Source organism: Stigmatopora argus, chromosome 16 (genome assembly GCF_051989625.1).
Source record: "Stigmatopora argus isolate UIUO_Sarg chromosome 16, RoL_Sarg_1.0, whole genome shotgun sequence".
NCBI lineage: Eukaryota > Metazoa > Chordata > Actinopteri > Syngnathiformes > Syngnathidae > Stigmatopora > Stigmatopora argus.
In genome coordinates, this window is record NC_135402.1 from 4,739,791 (window position 1) to 4,763,027 (window position 23,237).

At 38.6% G+C, this 23,237-nt stretch overlaps 2 protein-coding genes across 4 annotated transcripts in view; one reads left to right on the forward strand and one right to left on the reverse strand.

Annotated features, from left to right (window-relative positions):
• Positions 1-23,237, forward strand: part of sppl3 (signal peptide peptidase 3) — a 44,071-nt gene that overhangs the window by 1,486 nt on the left and 19,348 nt on the right. For both annotated transcript variants that reach the window (XM_077622426.1, XM_077622428.1), the window contains exon 3: positions 910-1,009. In XM_077622426.1, coding sequence (XP_077478552.1) covers positions 993-1,009 — 17 coding nt within the window. In that variant the 5' untranslated portion in view covers positions 910-992. The remainder of the gene's footprint in view (positions 1-909; positions 1,010-23,237) is intronic.
• On the reverse strand, positions 2,986-21,557 carry gnaz (guanine nucleotide binding protein (G protein), alpha z polypeptide). Of its 2 annotated transcripts, none has more exons than XM_077622805.1 (3): positions 21,210-21,557; positions 10,470-11,710; positions 2,986-4,788 (listed from the first exon to the last, which is right to left on the reverse strand). In XM_077622805.1, exons 2-3 carry the CDS (start codon positions 11,190-11,192, stop codon positions 4,444-4,446), a joined length of 1,068 nt encoding a protein of 355 aa, XP_077478931.1. In that variant the 5' UTR covers positions 11,193-11,710; positions 21,210-21,557; the 3' UTR covers positions 2,986-4,443. The 2 variants fall into 2 exon arrangements, with proteins under 2 accessions (XP_077478931.1, XP_077478932.1); XM_077622806.1 differs by lacking the exon at positions 21,210-21,557 and adding an exon at positions 18,239-18,486.

A 23,237-nucleotide genomic window follows, 5' to 3' on the forward strand; every position in this document is an offset into this window, starting at 1 on the left:
GGAGAAGTGAATTCTCACAGATGCTTCATGAACAGATGTCAGGTTTGTTGATTATATTTGGAGGGAGAACACAACAACAAGTGTTTGTTCCAGGAGAAAAGTTGTGCATAAGGCAGGGTTGGGCAAACTTTTCGGCCCGGGGGCCACATTGACTTTAAAAATTTGACAGGCGGGCCGGGTCAGCACAAGATACGATACATATAAAAACTGCATCCGTTAACAGTACATATGAAACTTAAACAGAAAAAAAGGACTAAAGTATGAACATACTCATCACTCATATGGGATTTATGGGGTACTTTCTTGGTTTTCATCAGACTAAAAGTCTGTTCACACATATGTAGAGCCAAATAACACCAGAATCCTCTGTGTCATCTTCTGGATGTTTTGAAATTTGGGTGCACTTAATGAAGCCTAAAACTCAGAGACTTTCAGGGAGTTGAACTTGTCAAATTGGAGATCAATCAGTTCCAACTGCAACTCCTGTGGAACCGTTTCCGGGTCTTGTGAGAAAGGACATGACACCAGCTGTCAATTTTTCCAAAATCACAAAACCGACGGCAGAATTGCTCATGCAGGTCATCCAATGATTTCCTGTATTTTGACCGCATTAAAAAATAATAATAATAATTTGGACAACGTCGGCGGGCCGGATTAAAAGGCCTAACTGGCCGTATATGGCCCGCGGGCCGCAGTTTGCCCATGTCATTTTGTAAAATCAAAAAATATATTTAAAAAGTTTGCCCATGTCTGGCATAAGGGCAGAAGTTAAGCCTACTTTATTTAATATGGGTCATTGTGGACTTTACGCCCATGGCAAATGGTTCAGGGGGTGATGTAGTAAACAAATTAGGTTCTTTTTGCAAGCATGTTGAGGGTCATTTTTCTTTTTTTTTTTTCGCTCACCAGGCGGTCTACCCAAGGAACGAGTGGGTGGAGATATGGAAGCTACTGAGGGGGAGTAGAGGGCAAACTGAGAATGTGTCAGCTGGATGAAGCAGCGAGCGAGGTAAGACGAGGACAAGCAAAATCACGAGATACTCGAGACATGGTATAAAGCTTCCTTTGGAGGAGGGTACAAATTATATTGTATTGCAGATATCAGTGCTCAGCAGCATCATTAAAAAGTCAGAAGAGCTTGCTGGCATAGATCCATATTTTTACAATTTTAAAAATCCCAAAGGAGTCCATCAGGGAGTTCTTTGTATGGTTACAATTTTACAAATCTCTCTTTTTGGTTAAATATCTTTAACTGATAATCTGGGTGGAAAGTGCAAATAACCAGGCCTGTCCATATCAGATTTGTTTGGTAAAGTAATTTGATTTTGCTTAACGGATGTTTTCTATGATGTAGCTTTGATATTTATACTTTTTTAATCATTTACACCCACAGTCTGCACATGACATTCACAAGACTTTTTGAGCGGAACTGTCCAATCAAAAAGTGTTTTTTTCCAAATCAAGGCACTTCCTTTCCACACATTTTTTTTCAAATCAGTCCATAAAAGAATGAACTGCATGTCTAATTCAATATGTGGGACACTCAATGAACAAATTAATTCAAAATATGCAGTACAATGTTTCAACACACCATCTGTTTTTTTTTTAAATAGAGGTTGTGCCCTGCTGCTTTCTTGAGCCAACATTTTCAAAGCTTCACTACATAAGCATTTACCTGTAAGGCGATGTTTATTGCCATGTTTGTGCCAGCGTAATTTTATTATAGTCTTGATGTGGCAATTAGTTTCGCCCCAGCAGTTCGATTGTTCTATCGAGAATATAACTCTACACTAGCTGGGAAGTAGAAAATAACATTACAAATTGTGAAACATTTCTACATTGCGTGTAAAATAGTGACCAAAAATATATATATAAAAAATTACAAAGTCTTCCATAATGTGCAATCATGTAGGCTGGACTGCACTATGACCCAAATGTAGTCATTGTCCAGAAATGGAATGTGACTCACTAATAAATAAATCCATCCATTCAGGGATGCATGTTTTTAATTTAAAAAAGTGTCAAAGTGGAGGCCCGGGGGCCAAATCTGGCCCGCCGCATCATTTTGTGTGGCCCGGGAAAGTAAATCATGAGTGTCGACTTTCTGTTTTAGGATCAAATTAAAATGAAGAGTATAGATGTATATTAAATTTCCTGATTTTCCCCCTTTTAAATCAATAATTGTAATTTTTTAATCATTTTTTTCTGTGTTTTTAGTTCAAAAATCATTTTGTAAAATCTAAAAATATATTTAAAAAAAGCTCAAATAAACATTGTTTTAGATCTATAAGAACTGACTATTCAGGGCTTTTAATCCAGTTCTTTTAATCCATTTATTAAAAAAAAATCTAAATATTATATCTAAAATGGTCCGACCCACGTGAAATCAAGTTGACATTAAAGCGGCCCGCGAACCAACCCGAGTCTGACACCCCTGACTTAAAGCATTCTGTTAATAAGTCTTCATATTTCAACAATCAAATACAAAGTTACACCTTTGTAATAAATGAGTGCTTTTGTGTGGTGGTCTAATTAGATTAGATTAAACTTTATTCACCCCCTGCTTAGGAAATTCACTATTATTCTACATATCTACATGCTAATTAAACGTGATGCTATCAAAAGGATGTAGAATCAAAGTGATTATATTTATTTATTTATTTAAAGGTGTAAAAATATAATGAGCTCACGTATACGGAGGTCAAAATATTGTGGGAGTTTCGATATTTTTCTATTTTTATGTCGCTGCTGTCAACGTCACTGTGACTTATGCTAAGGTGTAAAAGCAGTAAGTATTATTTTCTAAAATATCTATTTTTTTTAATGTCAGGTTTATGAACTCCACTATTTTTTGTCATGCAATGTAAAAGTATTTCGCAATTTGTACTCTCATTGTTATGAACAGCAGCATGCTCCTACTAATGGACAAGACAAATCGTTCCGAGAAAGTCACGGTCAAAAAAAATCATTTACAACACCATGAAATTTGCATAAGTTGTTTTATTCATAGTTGTCCTTTTATCATATTCTTTTCATTTACTTTTTTTTCTTAAAGTGGACATCCGGTCAAGTCAAACGTGAAGCCCTTAGCTAAGTTGTTTGCACATCATAAGTGAAAAGGGAGAGTCGAAGGAGGAGCAAAATGGAATAATGCCCCCCTTTCTCCTTCTCCATCTCTTCCTTTTACTTTCTCTCTTTGTCTCCCCCCTCAACCACTATTATTTGTTATGACAAAGAGTGTACCATACTGTATACTATTTACATATCATACCAACTGTTGGACAAGTTCCACTTTAGAGAATGCAAGGAAGATTAAAGTTTGCGTCATCTTTTTCACATTTTTCATTGTCTTTTTTTTTTCGCTTCTCATTTTCACTTGCGAGACTTGACTTTTCCACCAATATCAGCTTGTTTTTTTTTATTTTCATTTTTTAAAACCATCATTACATCATCATCACTGTAATTATATCGATAAAACTCTTCAATAAATTCCTCTCTTGACAGCTGTACAATCTTACACAGTGTTTGACTTCAATATATGTTTTTTTGGGAATATATTATTCGAACCAAGGAAAGGAGGAAAAAAAAAATCCAACGAAAATAGATTAGTATCCCAAAGTAAGAAAATCATGCAAGTTTTAGGATATTTCCTTCTCCATATAAACAAAACAAAAGTAATTGTCATCAATGCTGTCTGTTTTATTTACAAACTGATCTTGGCACTGTTTGTCATCTTTGCTGGAAAGTAGAATTATCATTTTGAACACTTTTGACGCTAATGAACATAACACTCCAGGTTTTAGAAGTCAGTAGTCTGCTATAAAGGGCAGCTTTGCAATACATATCTTTTTTTTCATCCCTAAAATGCAAAAGAAAAGAGGAACAGAAAAGCTTTGATAGTTAGGTGACGAACAGAAATAGTGCGTAGAAAATATTTTTAGTTCAACTGTGGCAGTTTCCTTTTTTTAGGTAAAAACCTTTTGACATCATGCCCCCCCCCTCCCCACAACAAACACTCATTGTTAACCATTGTCAGAGTGGAAATAATCCCCCCCAAAACATTTAATTTTGCCCCAAAGGTTTCCTGTAAAGCAGCATTAAATGTCCTCAGGCAAACAAAAAAAACAAAAAAAGACAAAATTATTTAAAAAGCCTGATTTGCAAGTACTTCTTCGTTTTGTGTTTGTCAGTCGGGAAACTATCTGACACGTCCAGTGTTGTCATTGTCGCCAAGTGCTTGACACGTAATGTTGCGTGAACGAACATAAAGGTACGGTATGCGCACGCGTTTGTGTTGAAGTTTCTCTGCATACTCATATTCAGTGCAAACACATCGGGTATAGATAACCCATTTGAATCTTCACCTTCCCAACTAACGTCATTTCATATGCAATTCATGTGATTTTTGCATCTTATCAATGAGACTACACGCCAAGTCTTGTTCTAGCACAAGCCAATGTACTTGAGATTGTTCTGGATGATCACGTCCGTGACAGCGTCAAACACAAACTGGATGTTGCTGGTGTCGGTAGCGCAGGTGAAATGCGAGTAAATCTCCTTGGTCTCCTTGTTGCGGTTGAGGTCCTCGAACTGCCGTTGCACGTACACGGCCGCTTCTTCGTAGGTGTTTTGGCCCTTGTAGTCGGGGAAGCACACTGTCAGAGGAATGCGTTTGATCTTCTCAGCCAACAGGTCCTTCTTGTTGAGGAAGAGGATCAGGGAGGTGTTAGTGAACCAGTTGTTGTTGCAGATCGAGTCAAAGAGGCGCAAGCTCTCGGCCATTCGGCTCTGCGGAGATGGAAGGGGGATAAATGAGTGAGGCAATTACACAATGTGATGTTACACTAGTTGGTCTTCTCCTAATGCGCAATCAGACAGACTTTGTTCTGGGAACAAAAGTCAGACATGTGAGGTCACAGTCATAGAAATCGACATGTAGTCAATTTGCCTGTTACCACCCAAAATATTGCCAGGGCTTCCATCCAAAAAAAGACAACTTATCCATGCATTCATTTTTAGGAGATTGGAATTTTGGCTATAGCTAATGTACACGTTTTAAGAAAAAAACTATTAGGAAACATCCGCTAATCCAGAACACTGCTGTCACTCATCAAGCTAGATCACATGTGTCAAAGTGGCGGCCCGGGGGCCAAATCTGGCCCGCCGCATCATTTTGTGTGGGCCGGGAAAGTAAATCATGAGTGCCGACTTTCTCTTTTAGGATCAAATTAAAATGAAGAGTATAGATGTATATTACATTTACTGATTTTTCCCCCTTTTAAATCAATAATTGTAATTTTTTAATCCATTTTTTTCTGTGTTTTTAGTTCAAAAATCATTTTGTAAAATCTAAAAATATATTTAAAAAAAAAGCTAAAATAAACATTGTTTTAGATCTATAAAAAACTGAATATTCAGGGTTTTTAATCCAGTTCTTTTAATCTATTTATAAAAAAAAAAAATCTAAATATTATATCTAAAATGGTCCGGCCCGCATGAAATCAAGTTGACGTTAATGTGGCCCGCGAACCAACCCGAGTTTGACACCCTTGAGCTAGATGATGTCAACAACAATGTCTGAAATGTTTCGGAAATGAAAGAAACATTGAATTTGTCAATTACGAAAACCATTTGCTCTATTTAAATGATAATTTAATAAAGATGATATAGACTGTGAAGAAGTATCTACTGATCAACGGTTTTAAAGTAATTTTCAGATGCTGGGAGTGTAAAAGACAACTATTGTCAGTCTGCTCTCCGTGAAATCACATGGTAGCAAATTATCTTGATTTTGGTGCACATGTAAAGCGAATCTACGTTTAAGTCTGTTTTCAGTTTTTTTTTTTGTCATGTGATGTTCAATATACAGTAGAAAAGATTAAAAAATGGGGCGTTGAGTCTCCCGTGGTGGCTTCTGGCATGTGGAGATGGGCCAGTAGCTTGTGACTGCAACTTTGTCAGATGGAAGGCTGTTGTTTAAGAGGTTATGGAAATAACACAATATTCTGTGCCGATCACAAGATCCACGCATCCTGGAAAAAAATGTTGTCTCAACCATTGGGAAAAGAGTAAAAACCCGCAATGAGGATTTCATTCCACAGCTATTTCATTGAATCTACGACAAAAGAACATTGTGCCATTTCTGGGAAACGGGTAGAAAACCGGTAGAAAATCGGAGTGCAGGTGTAACATGTTGTGAGTTCACTGTTTTTGGACAATGATTAAAAAGCAACCATTTTGACAGTCCCAAGTTGGATGTAACCTCAAAATGAGCTTATATGGCAGCTGGCTTTAAAGGATTACATATTTAGAAACATCTTTAGAATGAGTTAAATAGAACATGTTGATGATCAAGAATAAAATCCAGATACTGGTTTGTATTTTTTAGCAATCCCTGTGCCCCGCCCCCCTAAAATGATGTCTTTTCGAAGAACTGATTAAACAGGAAACATGTTCCTCTCTTGTTCATATCAAGTTTTAAATGGTTGTTGTGTAGCCATATGTAATCCCTTCCACTCGCATTATCCTAACAGTTATGCAATTTGAACAAAAGCTCCCCTTTTATTCTGACCTATTCAGTACATGGGCCAAGGGATCTAGGCTGGACCCTCATCATGACGCACTAAAAGATAGTTGAACATGCGCTATGAAAAGCTGCCCTCCAACTTGCAGTGCATTTAAACAAGAGATGATCACCCTAGAAGTCTGTTGTCTATCAGCTATTTTCTCTGTGTAACTCTTGCGCAATTAGCACATGAAATAGCGCACTGTAAATAACTCAAAGTAACTCGAGAAGTGTCGATACAAGTATTGAACATTGAATTCCTTTTACTTGGCCTGGATGGACTCTTGCCCCATTGATTTCAGCTAGGTAAATAACATATTACTCCATTACACTAGAGTGCTGCCTTGAGTTTTTCTGTACCGCAACTCACTCTTGCATTTTATTTGAATATTATAAAAGCTCCTATTGGACATTTATTGTTGTTCATGGATGTTTTAAGGATCAATTTCCTTCTTTTACTATCCATACTGCAGCAACTGTGACCTGGGCTGGCAGTGAATGAGTTAAAGACCTACTAGGCCAGTAAAAATTTGGCAGATAAGCATGTTAAAAATGTAATACAGAGACACCAAATTCAGTAGAATATCAATAAATTAATGTTTTTTACATTAGGCAAAATAATGAGACCTTAAGGTGAAAAATATTTGTATTTAATGAAGTTCTAGTAGTGAAATGCGCACATTTGCAGAAAATAGGAAGCCCTGAATGTACATATTTGAATAATAATAGTATAATAATATTTTTTCCCTGTGAAGAAATGCAGTACTTTGTTCACTCCACTCGTGTTTCCCCTGGTAAATTGTTCATTACTAATGGCTTGGTGAATGTGGGCAGCTACACCTTTGCTGCTATGTAGAGAATGAAATACAAACGCATTCTTACTCTCATGTGCCGTTTATAATCCACCATTCTACCTCAAATCACCGAGTGCTAAATATATCTCGTTTGTTGTAATATCCAAATATTTCTTGGGAGCTTTTCAGTGTGCACCAGAACAATGACAACTCTGTAATACTGTTTCCTTCAATGAAAAATTGACTGACAAAACAAGTTTAACCCTGAGAAAAACATGAATTTTCCCAAGCAAAAGTTGGAATTTTTCCTCCTTTTTCTAGATGCTCACAACAATGCCACTCCCAAAGTTGAGCATTTTCCATTGTGGCACATTTGCGGTCATACTGGTCACATTAAATGGTTTGGTCAACAGAAATTAAATCATATCTACTGCAATTTTAGTCCCGGAACTTTTCTGACACACCTTACCCACCTTTATGCATTCTCTCCAGTGGTGCTGCTTGTTGAAATGCAAAGCCCCCCAAAACCCCCCTCCTGATGCTCCGCTCCCCCTTTCCTTCTCATCCTCCTTTCCCTAGTCACACAGCTCACTGTCAACATTTCAGGATTAGGAGCATTTGACTGGCTTGTTGCTAGGCAACAGTAACTACGGAAACCGATTCATTATGAGGACAAGGATGGGACAGGGAAAATGCAACTGGGAATGGGTTGACGGGGAAATGTTGTACAGTAATTATGGTGTGTTTTCAGTCTTGCGTGATCCGGTGCATCGGAACTGAAATAACCTTTTGAAGTTAAAAAGGACTTGGATGAGATTAAGTTCTAGCAAGGAAATGTTATTTGTGAAAAACTGCTAAAGATCACTATATGCATTTGTATCGGTCTAGTCACCTCATATAAAATGTGTTTTAAAGATCTGCGTTTGAACAAAAATTCTTAAATTGCATCATTTCATATCAGCAAAATATTATCAAAAATAAAAAAATATTAAAATATGAATATATATATATATGGTTAAACAGGATAAAGTATTCACCTTCAGTATCAATTAACTATATCGCTGTATAAAACTTAGGTGGTCTCAAAATCTATTTAACTGGTTCTGGTGGCAGAATCTCATTACCTACACATTAAACAGTTGGAGGGCGCAGATATTTTCATATTAAAAATTAGAAATTTCGTGAAATGATAAAAGTTGGTAACGGAGAAGACTAATAAAAAGAAAGTAAAAATTGAGATGATAAGGAAAACATGCAGCTTCATTCTTGTGACGTCTACTATAAATTGTAGCTGCCTCCTTATCTTGACAGAGGGAGTAAAAAAAATGTCAGTCCACATTTGGTGCAGCTAAAATAGCATTGGCAATTGAAATATATACATTAACTGTTTTGGTCCTTTCTTACAATTTAATCCAGTTTTGTTATATCAAAACTAGACTAAACCACAATGAGGTTAACTAGTGAAATATCAATACACTTAAATTCTTCACATCGCTGCTCATTTTTCCACTACTGAGTATTAATTTGTTAATTTTAGCAAGTTAATACAACTAAATCTGTTTTTGTTTTTTTTGTTCTCCATTTTTTTGGGCACATGAACTCCCAAAGAGCCTACAGTACATGAGCCTTTTTAATTTCCAAAAGTCTCACAGGTAAAGCTTCACATGTGGTTGTGTGAACTCAATTAACACCAAGCTGGATTTTTCTTCTCAGGCTCTATTTTTAACCTGAAATAAACTCATTGATTCAATGTTCCAACCTATCTAGGTTGCCTGTAACCAATGCATTGCTAGCCTTTTTAGTTACCACAATAAATCATAGACCTTCCTCCATGGTGGTGTGTTACGTAGTGTTTAAAAGGCATTTGGGGGCAGCCACACTGGTGCCTTTTAGAAAAGAAAAGCTGATTATTGAAATATTTACCCCCCAAAAATGTGGCCGCTTTACTTATAAGTGATTTTCACCAGAAACTGAAAGATTACCCAATGTTGACATTCTATCAAAAGGCAGTTAAATAAACGTTAGGGACACAGCATATTAAAACAGCTTGAAAAGGTAATGGATATGCCATGGGAAATCTTTCAAATTCCAAAACCTTAAGAATGAGATAGCACAAACATCGCTCTTCAGTCAGACATTTTGAATAGCTTTTTTTTGGTGGATTACATCACAGGGGATGCATTAGCCGTGACAAAAGTTAAACTTGGGTGGCTATCACTGTTATAGCATCAAGTCAAGGAGATATGCTTTCTTAATTTTATCATCTTGGCGATGTTTGTACAAGCAGTCCTGCTCTTGCCGGCGAGGACTTGCAGCACACCACATTCTTAAAAGGACAATATAATCTAGCAAAGCTTGACATTCATTTTATAAAGCTGGATTTTTTTAAATCTTTGAGTGAAACATGCAGAAAGTAATCTTGTCAGTGAAAAATGTACCGTCTTCAAACCTGTCAATTTATGCGTTTTTCCCGTATTTTGTACCTTTTTTATCATTTCAAATTGTGTATGCCGCATAACAACTTTTGTAAGGGATTTTTTTTTTAAAGTCTGTTTTTTTGTAAAACCGTTCTCGTTTTACCCATTTCGTCTGACGAAAACATCATCGTCGACTGCTAATATTGTCATGCTTCAAGCATGATATGTGCACACGCATTCCGCTTCCACATAGCCCGTCAGCAAGCAATGTACCCAGAGAGTCAAGCTGTTAGCGACATCTACAGAATCTTGAATTTAGTGTATACAACAGGCGCACCGACTAATTGGGCGCTAGTACGTACACTTTGTGGAAAATTTTTGACTTTTAAGTGCGCCTTATGTGAGTAAATATGTGCCGCGTAGCATTTGTACGGTTTATTATCACTTCGTAAGGGGAATTGCAATCATTAACAAGGGGAGCAATTGGCCAAGGTTGACAGGTATGCGTCTTAATGGTGCTAGATGGTTGAGCTTTTAAATTGAATCTACATCAACAAATAAAAGAAGAATTGAAATTTGGAAGGTTCTTATGGTTTTACGCATAGTAGTAATTTTTGACCATCCTTTAATTGTAATTAATTAAATGACTACGTATATGTGTGTGGAAAGCGTTACGATCTATCTCAAGCTTACCGTCTGGTTGTCCTCGTAGAGTTTGAGGTCGTAGCCACTCAGTTCAACACAGAAAATGATTGCCGTCACTCCCTCGAAACAATGGATCCACTTCTTTCTCTCTGATCGCTGTCCACCTACATCCACCATCTTGAAGGTCAGCTCCTTGAAGGTGAACTTGTTCTCGACGATGCCTGTGGTCATGTCACGGGATCGCAGGATGTCCTCTACTGTCGGGATGTACTCGGCTGCAGAAATGCGGTCCAGGTCGTTTAGGTAGTAAGAAGTGTTGTCCTCTAAGTGGTACTCGTTGGATCGCTGAAAGCACTCTTGGACCCCGGAGTCTGCCCAGAGGCGTTTCATGACCCCAAGCAGCTCTGGAGTGATCTCTCCCTTGCTTTCCGCAGGCCCGGTGAGGGCGAAGAGCTGAACGGCGTCGTAGGCGCGGTCAGCATTATGAAAGTCAATCTTCAGGGTGGTCAGGGCACGGATGATGCGTGTGAGGGAGTCGATGGCGTTGTAAAGGATCAGGGGCTTGTACTCCTTGCAGGCCTCCAGGTTAAAGCCGCCGCTGTGAATGATCTTCATCTGCTTGACGATGGTACTCTTGCCGGAGTTGCTGGTGCCCAGAAGCAATAACTTGATCTCACGCCTCTGCCGCTGACTCTCCGAGCGCAAGTGGCGGTCGATTCGCCGCGAGCGCCGAGCCGCTTCCTTCTCCTCCGAGCTCTGACGGCATCCCATGGTCCTCCACCACGTACTGAGCGCAAAGGAACTCGTACTGCCGCTTTGGGGGGGGGGGTGATTAAATTACAAAGAAGAGGTGATGAAATCTTTGGAGAAGGCTGAGGATAGTTAGGGAAAAGGCCAGCCGCGAAGTCACAACAACCACGAGCCAGGAAAGCATCCGTCGAAGGGAGTAATTCGGATGTGTTTCATAATTTTTGCTCCGCGGCAGTCTGTGAGTCCTGTGTGGGCAAAACCCAGACTTGTGGGATGCCCACACAGTACTTGATACTGAGTTTGGACGGCCTGGTGAAGCTAAGGGAGCCGGAAATCATAGCACCCTTGAGGAATAAGTCTGGAGGACGGCAGACGATGTTCAACTTATGTCAGTAGAGGAAGTGTTTGGACTTGATGGGTGCGATCGAGAAAATTCGCGCACTCCATTCCCACATGGCTCCTGTGTTAGATCTTCCCGTCAGGGCACTGCAATCATCCAACCTGGATTGAGAATTACTTCTCTAATTCTTCCAGCAAATCTGGTAAACATAAAGAGAGGACAGACATAAATATCCAATCACAAGATAGGTTGTTTAAAACATACAGTTGCAGTACGTTTGGTAATTTTTGAAGGACCTCTGTTTAGAAGTGACGCTGAGAAGATCGAGCAGATCGATTCAAAGAGATGTACAAGCTAAACCTGCTTGGAAATTCTACATATTGTCTCCCATTCGCTGACAACAATTCATTTCGCTAAAATCCGTATGTACTTTCTCCAGGGAAAGCAGCGAGCTTGAACCAGCAGGTGTCTCTCGTGTTTTTATGCCGGCATTGAAGCTACTTTGCTTCCAGACATCTGTGATTTTATCCGCTAGGTTCTACTGCAAATAGTGGAAAAGCACTTAGATTTTAATGGGAATCTGGTTTCATTTTGGTCCTTACAGGCTTGTAATAGTTGTTCAGAAGAAAGAGGTTTACTTGTTAAAAAGTATATTGGAACCGTAATGTATATTTTTGTTGATTATACTAGTTCTGGCTTTCTGGTGCACGAATGGACCCTAGGAAAAACACGCAGACTTACATTTGTCGTGGTTCTTTTGACAAAACTCAACTTTTTCTGACCTATCAGATTGCCAGAGAAGGCTATATCTCTGCATTTGGAAAGAGAGGTCCATTCTTCAAAAGAGCGAGAGGACAAACAGAGCAGAACAAAACCACAACAAAGCATCAGCACACAAACAGGGAGCATTGTTTCATGGCTTCAAGCCTCGAACTGCCCTCACGAAATGACAACGTATGCCAAATGCGCAAATTCTGAGTTGCTTTTAAAGCCGTGCATGAGGTCTTTTTTTTATTTGCATCAACTGCATTTCTGCTCTTTTTGAAGTTTTACCCCACTAGATAATTGCGAGGGAAAACAGTGCAGCCAACTTAAAAGAAAATGCTGACATCCATCGTATAGTCTCATTAAAGGTTTGATTGTGTTACCATCATGAGAAAATGCTAAAATACATCATTATTTACGTGAATTTCACATTTCTTTGAGACCGTCACATCTACCTGTATTATAAATTATGTAATGTAAAGGTAAAATCAGATCGAAGAGGGCTGTATTAGAGAGATGCAAATTTTGCCAGTACGTTCATGATATAGAACAAATTTTAATTAAAAACAGTTAATCCTTTGATTACTTTCTCCAATTTTACTTCAATCTATGAATTCTACATTTGGGGATTGTAACTTTAGTCCTAAATTTCCATTCTTCAAGTAAATAGCGGCATAACTAACATTTGTGTTGGATCAAATTTGACTATTCAGAGTTCTTAAGTCTATGACTTTTAGATGACTACCCATTCATTGAGGGTGCGCCTTGTAATGCGGTGCGCCTTATAGTCGTGAAAATACGGTATAACTCGTTTGTCTGAGTAGGGCAACATTTGCGGCACACCCTCACAATGGCAGATTTATCCCTATTACATTTCTGAAGATTTTGACAAGAAACCATTACACTGGGAGCACAGAGCAGGCACACAGAAGAACGCTCACATGTCATATAACCAGCCAAAAGGCAGCTGTTTAATAGCCTGGAGCTCACTTCTTGCACCCGCTAAACTGCACCTGACAGGCTCTTCTTAAAGGACAGATTGACAGGACTTTTGCCACAAATATCCAATCTCATAAACGTAGTAATCTACCATCACAATCTCAGTAGGCTTGGTACATCATTATTTTATTCATGTTGTTGATTGCTCGTTTGCCAAATGAACACTGTGCAAAAATGCAGAAATTATTAACGTACCTGCTCGATCTGATTGAAGTGAATTAAATATTCGAGAGCAACTCTGACACCAAAGTTACGCCCCTAATCTACCCAAAATGTCAAATGTCAAATAGATGTAATTGATTGTGCCTGTGGTAGAAGACGATAGCAATAAGGTGTTATTATTTACTTTATTCAGGATTCCTTAGGCTATGTGAGAGAAAGGCAGCCGCTTTAATGAGAAGCTGCTGGAAATGATTCATGTATGTGTTGAATTAGCAATGCATTAGGGAGGTGATCAATGCACTTTGGTCGCTCGGCTGCTCTTGCCTTCTGTGTTCTTCACCCGACATAAGGTGAAACAAAAGCCTGTTTGGTATAAACACAGCCAACTGGCTTTTCCTGAAGGAGCAATGGGGAATTTTTAAAATGAGAGATGTTACACAGTGCGACAAACATGCGATATAGCTTGGTCTCAATATCGAATCTTGAGAATCGATTGGAAACAGGACTAACATCCCAGATCTCATTAAAATTTCAAAATGCTACTTCGACGCATGTAGTATGCCCACCAGAAGAATAACCTGCTGCCTGTTGCCAATATACAATGGAAGCGATTGACTTCATTTTGTTGAACGAGATGCCTCAGCAGCTTTATTTCAAAAGATGCAATTAGATTATATTGTGCAAACAGCTTTCTTTGATGCTCAAGTCATAATTGCATAAGTTAAATCAGGGGTGTCAGACTCGGGTTGGTTCGTGGGCCGCTTTAACGTCAACTTGATTTCATGTGGGCCGAACCATTTTAGATATAATATTTAGATATATTTTTTTATAAATGGATTAAAAGAACTGGATTAAAAGCCCTGAATATTCAGTTTTTATAGATCTAAAACAATGTTTATTTTAGCTTTTTTAAATATATTTTTAGATTTTACAAAATTATTTTTGAACTAAAAACACAGAAAAAATTGATTAAAAAATTACAATTATTCATTTAAAAGGGGGAAAATCAGGAAATATAATATACATATATAATCTTCATTTTAATTTGATCCTAAAACAGAAAGTCGGCACTCCTGATTTACTTTCCCGGGCCACACAAAATGATGCGGCGGGCCAGATTTGGCCCCCGGGCCGCCACTTTGACACTTGAGTTAAACAATCAATTTAATCTAATGCCAACATTGATGTATTTAGAACATTAAACAGAATTGAATTGAATTGAATCCCTTTATTGGCATGTTACAATTATAATGAGTTTTAAGGCTTCACCATTCAATGCACAAATAATCAATAAATGAAAAAATAGTCAACATAAATAGTCAACATAGATAAACCAAGTGTGGCTGAAAAACTAGTTCAAATCAAATATAACTTACTTTGTAGATCACCAGCTAACGTAAACAAATGTATTTGACATACCAGGTGTATTAAACTAAAAGTTAAAGGCTAAGTTCTAATTCCGTATTTCCATCTTCTTGTCCTCAATATGTCACTCTACTTAAATTAATTCAAAAGATCAAAATAATTCTGCCATTTATCATGGTCAAAGAACAGAACAGAACTAATGACTTGCCAGATGAGTAATTTTGTACTATTTTCACCTTGTCATGTGGGGTGACTTTTTGTAACTCGTGATTGCTCAGAGTATTTTGTCACTACTGTTAAGTCCATCATGGCTGCCCAAAACCGGGATTGTCCTGTTGCCTAAGCTTGGACACAGCCGATAAACATATATATCAAGGGTGTCAAATTCGGGTTGGTTCACGGGCCACATTAACGTCAACGCCATTTCATGTGGGCCGGACCATTTTAGATCTAATATCTAGATTTTTTTTAAAGGTTCGAAATTGGATTCAAAGAACTGGATCAAAAGCCCTAAATAGTCCGTTTTTATAGATCTAAAACAATGTTTATTTTAGCTTTTTTTTCTTAGTCATGGAAAATGTCTTTTAATCATGTTTTTTATTTCAAATGGAAACAAAATATTTTTTTAAAGTGGAAAACGGAAAATATTTGTATATATTTATTTTTCGATTTTACAAAATGCTTTTTGAACTAAAAACACAAAAGAAAAAAATTGGATTAAAAAACTGCAATGATTTATTTTAAAAAGGGGAAAATCAGGAAATGTAACGTACATCTATAATCATTTGAATTTGATCCTAAAACAATGTTTATTTTAGCTTTTTTTATATATTTTTAGATTTTACAAAATGATTTTTGAACTAAAAACAAAGAAAATATGGATTAAAAATAGCAATTATCGATTTAAAAGGGGGAAAATCAGGAAATTTAATATACATCTATACTCTTCATTTTAATTTGATACTAAAACAGAAAGTCGGCACTCATGATTTACTTTCTCGGGCCGCACAAAATGAGGCGGCGGGCCAGATTTGGCCCCCGGGCCGCCACTTTGACACCTGTGATATAGTATATGGAAATCTTTGGACGCTCTATGTATACTCAGACCGTTCATGCCCATGTTAGTATCAATGAATTCTGTGCTATAGATACCACACCCCGCCAACGACTGCCCTAGTCAAGGTGACATTCAAGGCCTTGTGACCACAAGTACAGTAGAAAGATCTGCGGGTATTGGTGCCTCCTTCAAAAAGTTGTGATTTTTAACGTCTGTGTCAGACACTGTTGACAGTTTAAACACGCCGTTACCTGCAGCTCACTACACAGTCAACAAGAAACAAACAACTTCCTTTCAGCATTTTTTTCATTTCACAAATCACGACTTGATTTCTTTCCAATGGCTGACTGTTGAATGTTGAATGCTTTGTTCTGTCAAAATGTGTTGGAAATCTTTTGGGATCCCTCGCCTTAAACGACATCTCCAATACAATGGTGATATTGTAACATTATCCTTTTTCCTGTAAAAGTACTTGCCAAGAACAAAAACTGGCATTGTGACTAGACAATAAAGTTCTGTTATTTCAAATTGCACATATCGAGAAGGAAAATTTAAAAACTGGCACAGCCAAATTGAGTGATGTGTGATGACCTGTCTGCAACTGAGATATGATATTTTGCTGTAAATGATTGCTGGAATCTGGGACAAAAAGCAAACAGTCAATTTCATGTTTGTGGCTAGAAAACGATTGATTACTGTATTTTTCGTTTTGCGTACTTGTGTGGAACGAATAGAAATCCTGCTTTTTTTTGATGACTCGGAGGTGTGTGTTGATCCCACTCTACATCAGAATTAGAGCAGATATACTGTAGGTCAGACAATGTGATTTTTCTGCAGGTCTTTAGCTGTTTGTGTAACTTAACTCTTTCAGTGTGCAAGTTCTCCAATGGGGGATGAAACTTAACTACAAAAATCTGCTGCAAAAAAGGCATGTCTTTGTTTGGTGGATTACGTTCATAATTTAGTTTAAAAGCTTCTTCATATTGTTCAAGCTTGGTAATCGGAACAAATCCAATTGCTTTGCTTTTTGTGAGCGTCTGTTGTCAGTTCTTTTAGCTCTTTGTTCAAATTGAAACTGCGTCTTTCTTTTTCCTTAGGGAAACAAACTGTGATAGTTCAATTCCTGGAAAAAGATATTCATTGCTACTTGGAATGAAACACACAAAAATATGTTTTTGCACCCGCACTGCCTTAATTTTTTAAAGAAAGAAAGTGACCGCCCTGTGCTATTTGCGGTTTGTTCTTTAGATATTTGCACTTGTGTTATCCTCCAATTCCTTTCACACGAGCATTGATGATCCATTTTTATTGTTGATTGGATTTATTAACAGATTGAATATCAGAACCTCTTGATAAAAGTATGACATTGTTTTGGGAGGGGGAAAAATAGCATGATTAATGTGGTAAAGTTAGAACTGCTGAAACGAGGCTTGATTTGGGAAGGAAGAGCGCACGTGTATCTAATGTTGCGCCCATCATGCCTGGCAGACTTCAGAGACGGATGCCTGTAGATGGCACACGTGAGGATGCAACTCATTCATTATTGAAAACAATGACGGGCACTGTTCTCCCTGTTCTTCTCCCAAAACAGTGGGTCATTCTGAAGGCGGTGGCGAGATAGCGGTGGCGAGATAGCGGTGGCGGGGAGAGCTCTCTTTTTGTGATAATGCCCCCATTTTAATGTTGTTGATGCTCAGTGGCTCAGTTCCCCCTTTCGTCAATCACACTGAGTCACAAGACCAGCCAGCATTGACAATGGCATGTTTGTGCAAAAGTTTAGTCAGATGTACAAGGATAACGAGGGCGCAAGGTTGTCACCCGCAACTGGATTAAAACATCTGCTTTTCTTTTGGACCTCGAGTACATATGCAGTAAAGTGTCCGTACTATTGTCATGATTGTGAAATTTGAAACTAAACATTGATACTCAAAGAATAACACTCAATACCAACTAGCGACTATCAAATATATCTTCCATTACCATGACTAGCAAGAGTACTGCAAAATTAAATTTTCTCCATGGCAACAAATTTCTGGTGACCTCTGGTCATGCAAAAAACAGATAACTGAGTAGCATTACTTTTGCAATTAAAATTTATATCCATGACAACATCTCAGTGTAGATTTTTGGTTTTTAGAGTTCTGTTCCTACAGCGACTTAGTAATAAAATAATACCATATTTATTCATTTAACCTATGGTCAATTTTCAATTCCTAGAGAGTTTTAATGCTCTTATTTTTGTTGTTAGAATGTAGCAGAAAAAAAGATGCTTTTCCTAACATGACACAAATCCTGATTAATAATTGTTGTCGTTTTAATATTGATTAAAATATTATCATTTGAGCCATCACGGACGGTGCGGTCGTAGCCCCCTCGTACCTCCGATTGCCTTCATTCCACAGCACCATCTCTCGCTGGCAGGTTGAAGGTCACCATAGCACTCCCTGATCAACCTAACCCCTCCTCGTTCCCTCTTCTTCCTCTCCACTGCCTCCTTGTTGTCATATGACCACTGTTATGTGTGTGCAATGGAACACAAAGTTGCTCTGTTTGTCCCGGTTTCTGAGTGCAGCAAGTAAAGACCGTTCACTCGTTGGCCTTCGGTCGGAAAACACACAACCTCTGTATCTGGCGGCGGGCATACAGTAGACCAGCAAATGAGCGGAAGGTCAATGGACAAGAAAAAAGGCGGGTCCAGCTAATGTTGTTTTATTAAACAGCAAAGGAGAACACAAACCATCTCCAAGGCCCCTCCCCCCCTTATGTTATTTATTAGATGGTTTTACGTCAGAGCCTGCACATGAGAGTTGGCTCCCAAACACACGTAGTCCGAGTACCTAGCCAGGATTTAAAAAACCCAAAATAAACACCAGTGCTGAACTACCTGAACAAGTGCAATGTTGCAATAGAACAGTTAAAAAAATTGACGCACATGTACTGTAGTTGATGGTTCAAAACATGATGCGCTACATCAAAAACTGCAGTGTTAATAATGCATTGGTTACATCGTGTGTTAGTTGTAATCATGAAATAATACCATTTTACCTTAAAACTAATCGTTGAAAAATCAGATGGTCCTCACGTTACGACGACTAATGATTAATACTGTAGCAAAGTCACAATTACGATAAATGATAGGAATTTGAAACAATGTAATGTAACTGGATGTGACATACTCTTGCATCATACTGTCATCTACCACAAACAAATGCGAAAGCAGCTATAATTAATATCATAATTGCCATGTACTCAACAGTGAAACCCCCTTTAATTGTGGTGCCGCATTCACCTATTTACACTTACTGTACTTAGGGTTTAACTTATCCTCAATTTCCCCCAAAACAGCGTATTTAAGAAGCAGTTTTGACCTGATGATTGCTGCAAACAACATAGACGGCGAGTACCTTTCTTTAAATGGCCTGACAACTTAAAATGCCAAATAAACCACCAAAAATCGTCTGAATATCAATGTAACTAAAGAAGTAAAAACTTTCCAAAGACTCATTTAATAACAAAACACAATCAGGATCAATTCAGTACCAAAAATCTTGTTTTTGTGGTCATCAAGCTTATTTTACAGTGATGAATTCGTAACGAAAGATACACTGATGACTGACATTCATTTTATCAGGTCATAACGGATCATGTGCAGCCATGACATTGAAAATATAGCAACAATTTTAGCATTGAACTACTATTATCTTATGTTATGAGCATACGCTTACATTAAGAGCATGTGACTTATTCTGACTTGGTTCTGGCATAGGGACCCTGGTGTCTCAAGCTGATTGGTTTGTACCTCTGCTGTTTGGCTGTCCTTTTTGAAACAAGCCTGTATGTGCTGTCCACAGCTATTATGTCGCCCACAGGACTTGAATGTAGCAAGGAACAAAAGAGGTGGAAGGAGGTCAACTCGGCATAGGTTTTTGTCACAGTTACTCTCGTTTTTATATGCATAGCACTCATCCGAATGGCACGTACTGCCTCAAGAGCGAGCATTTGCCATTGGCATAGTTGAAAAGCATGCCCGATGCTTCATTTATGATAGTCAAATAGATGCATTACATAATCGTGTTAGCCAAACTGTTTAGAATCATTCCTTTGACGTACACTTTGACATATTTGGATCTTTTGCTAGAAGTAACAAGACGGGGGGGAAAAGGTTGGAATTTAGCCAAATAGTGTTTTTTGAGCAGCAATATCTGATTTGTTAATAGGCTTTGCTAGAAAAAACAGCCAGCTACTGAAGCTCAGTCTTAGACTGAAACTGATCAATATTTGATTCCTTTCTTAGCCTTTGCAGACAAGGCCCAATCATGCAATATTAGAGGTATTTTAAGCAAGCTCATTGTCCTTATTATCCATTTTGGAGTTCATCCATCGTTTTTTTGTCTTAGTTCCGTGACGTTTTAGGACTGCCTGTATATCGTGTCACAGAAAGGAGCAGCGTTCTGATTTTTTTTTCTTTTTTTTTTTAAGAAATCCTTTTTGCCTCTTCTTTCTCTGCAGCCTCACAACCTCCGCCCCTTTGCCCCATCTGCCTCCTTGCTGTTAACCCACCACCACTCCCGCTGCCACCACCCCAGACCCCTCCACTGCAATGGTTCCCGCCCTCCCTCTCTCTTTCTCTCTCCCTCTCATACATGTAGAACAACCCTACAAACATTTAAAAAAATCTATACTTATATTAAGGCGTGTAAGGCTGGTGAGACCGAGAAAGTCAAAAATCATCTCATTTTATCTTGCGTTTCCCGCCTGGCTGTCACATTCCATAAAACAACTCGGCTATGATTAACGATGATTTAACGCAGGCGTAAAGCGGCAGACGGCGACAATCCTGCAATGTTCCTATAATCTGTAAAGCAACACTCAAGGGGAAATTTGACGATTGCACATTCCCATCAAGCGTCAATGGAAGCCAACACCTGATCATGTGCTTCTTCTACTCCCCATATTTGCAAGCCCAGTGGCCCAGACCGACACACACACACACACACATACACACACACCCCTGTCCTACATAAGCTAACCACTAGATTTAAGCACTAGCATGAAGCCAAAGCATCCTCAAGGATAGAGGATGCTCTTTGGTGATGAGTCAAATAGCAAGGATATGATAACATCGTCCAATGGAACGGCTAGCAGGGTGGAGGAGGGGGCCGGACAAGCTGGCTACCCATCTCTCAGCATCACCTTGGCTGTTTTATATGGGAAAACAGCCAAAACACACTCAGGTGTCCCGCATTTGTCCTACCTACCTTGTCCCAAAACAGTCCTTGCTAAAGGGCAGATTTTTTATGTATTTAAAAAATGAAATGCAGCATTCTGGGAAGTAGTTTGTTAGCCTTACCGTGTTCACAAGGCAGCATCCATTTACGAAGAATACTGCAGATGAGCCCTGGCACGCCGAGAACGCCTCTAAACAATCCACCCTTTTAATCACACTTCTTCATTTTCATGTCGTCCTCTTATTTCCAATTACTCTCTCTCTCTCTCTACCCTCACTCTCTCGTTCTCTCTCTTTCTCTCTCTCACACACACACACACATCTGTCTCTATCTTTTCTGTGCCTTATGCACGTCTGTATCCTCTCTCATTTGCTCCAAGGCAGTTGAGACACTGCAGCGATGGGGGTGGAGGGCGTGTATATGTGTGTGTGAGAGTGTGTGAGAGAGTGTGTGTGTTTGTGTGTGTGTGTGTTTGTGTGTTAGAGACAGAGAGAGGGAGTGCAGTACAGAAATGGAGGGAGGAGTCAGCAGCAGGAATAGAGAAGGAGAGAGAGAGAGAAAGAGAGAGAGAGCGAGAGAGAGCGAGAGAGAAGGGGAAACGGTCAGGATTAAATCATGAGTTGCAGAGAGAGAATGAAAAAACTGAGAAAATGGAGCAACCAGGATATCTTTATTTCATGCCTTTGTGATGAAAAATGTATCATCCATTAAGGAGTCTAAGCCCTCCTGGTTTGAATGGAGGTACTCCAGTGTGTGTGTGTACGTGTGTATGTGTGTGTGTGTGTGTCTTTATATTTAAGGCTATTTTATTGCTATTTAATTAATGAGAAGGGAAAAAAACATGCTAGCAAAAGAGTGAAAGGGAAAAAAGTAGTGACCATGGTGGAATAGAAGAAGGTTTGGACGATGGTGTAATTGTGCCGTTTCCGTGCCAGCTGTCTCCGTGACAGCGGGGTTGCTTCGTTTATTGTCATTGGTTAAGAGGAGGAACTGACAGAAACCCGAGCAAATGAGACAGTCTTTCACTGGGTGTGAATGTTTTATTTTTTTTAATGGTCTTGTGGAGCACATCTTGTTTAACCTCCTACAAGCAAACAATGTTTTGCTCTGCCAAAGCTTCACAGATGTTATTAATGTTCGATTTTGAAGTTATATAAACTGCCTGTGTCCAGAAGGAGAGGTGGGATAAAAGGGGGGAAAAACCCTGAGGTTGACTTTGCTGAGGTTGCGTGGTGTAATATCATTTCCTGGACACCAAGCCCAGTGTTGCGAGCTGTAGCATAATTAATCAGTAATGCAAAAGCACATCTGGTGAGGATGAACAACTTTGCCTCTCCCTAAACTGTCAGACGTGCTTTAAATCCATGTGTGAGCCAACTGGCCACTGATGCATTATGCACCATCGCTTTGCCTTACATTCTATATTTATTCATAGATTACTTCATTGCATCGATCATTTTGTCTCAGTTGTAATGTATGGCTTCACCTGCATGGAGTTTTACAGTTGTGAAATTTCAGTTGATTATGAAAAATGCAAATATTGTTTCTTTGTTTAGCTTTTTCTGTACCAGTGACATATTGCAGAAGGGATAAATATTAATGCTCTTCTGCTTGACGGCAGAAGGTACAATTAAATGTGTTTCTGTTCTTATTTAAGCATGAAATATTGCCTTGATATGTAAGTTTGAGTTGTTCCTTTATCACGCGCTAATCCTAAAATAAAAGAAAATTTGACCAACCAGAAAATTATTTGTCTGGGGCATTTAATACAATTGCTATTCAAAGGCAGCGTCCTATTGCGTTCATTACAAATAGTCTCTTATTTGGCAACCATAAACTAGAATATTCCCTCCTAATCTTGTTGACAATGGTACTGTCCTTCTTTCCTTCACATAATTTCACTTACTTCACATTCCCTTTTTTTCCCACCCCATTCAGTTTGATCGCTACTTTCCAGTTCTGTTGATCCTAATTTTAAGATTTCATTATTTAATGTCCTGTCGCCGTGGCAAGGCTTTAAAGCAGAAAAGCTGTAAGGCCTCCTTAACAGGATTTTCGCTATCCACTCACCCATTTTAAATTAATGACAGTGTTCCATTTATTGTACGATACGATTACATTGTATAGGCCTTCTGCTTAGATTACTGGCG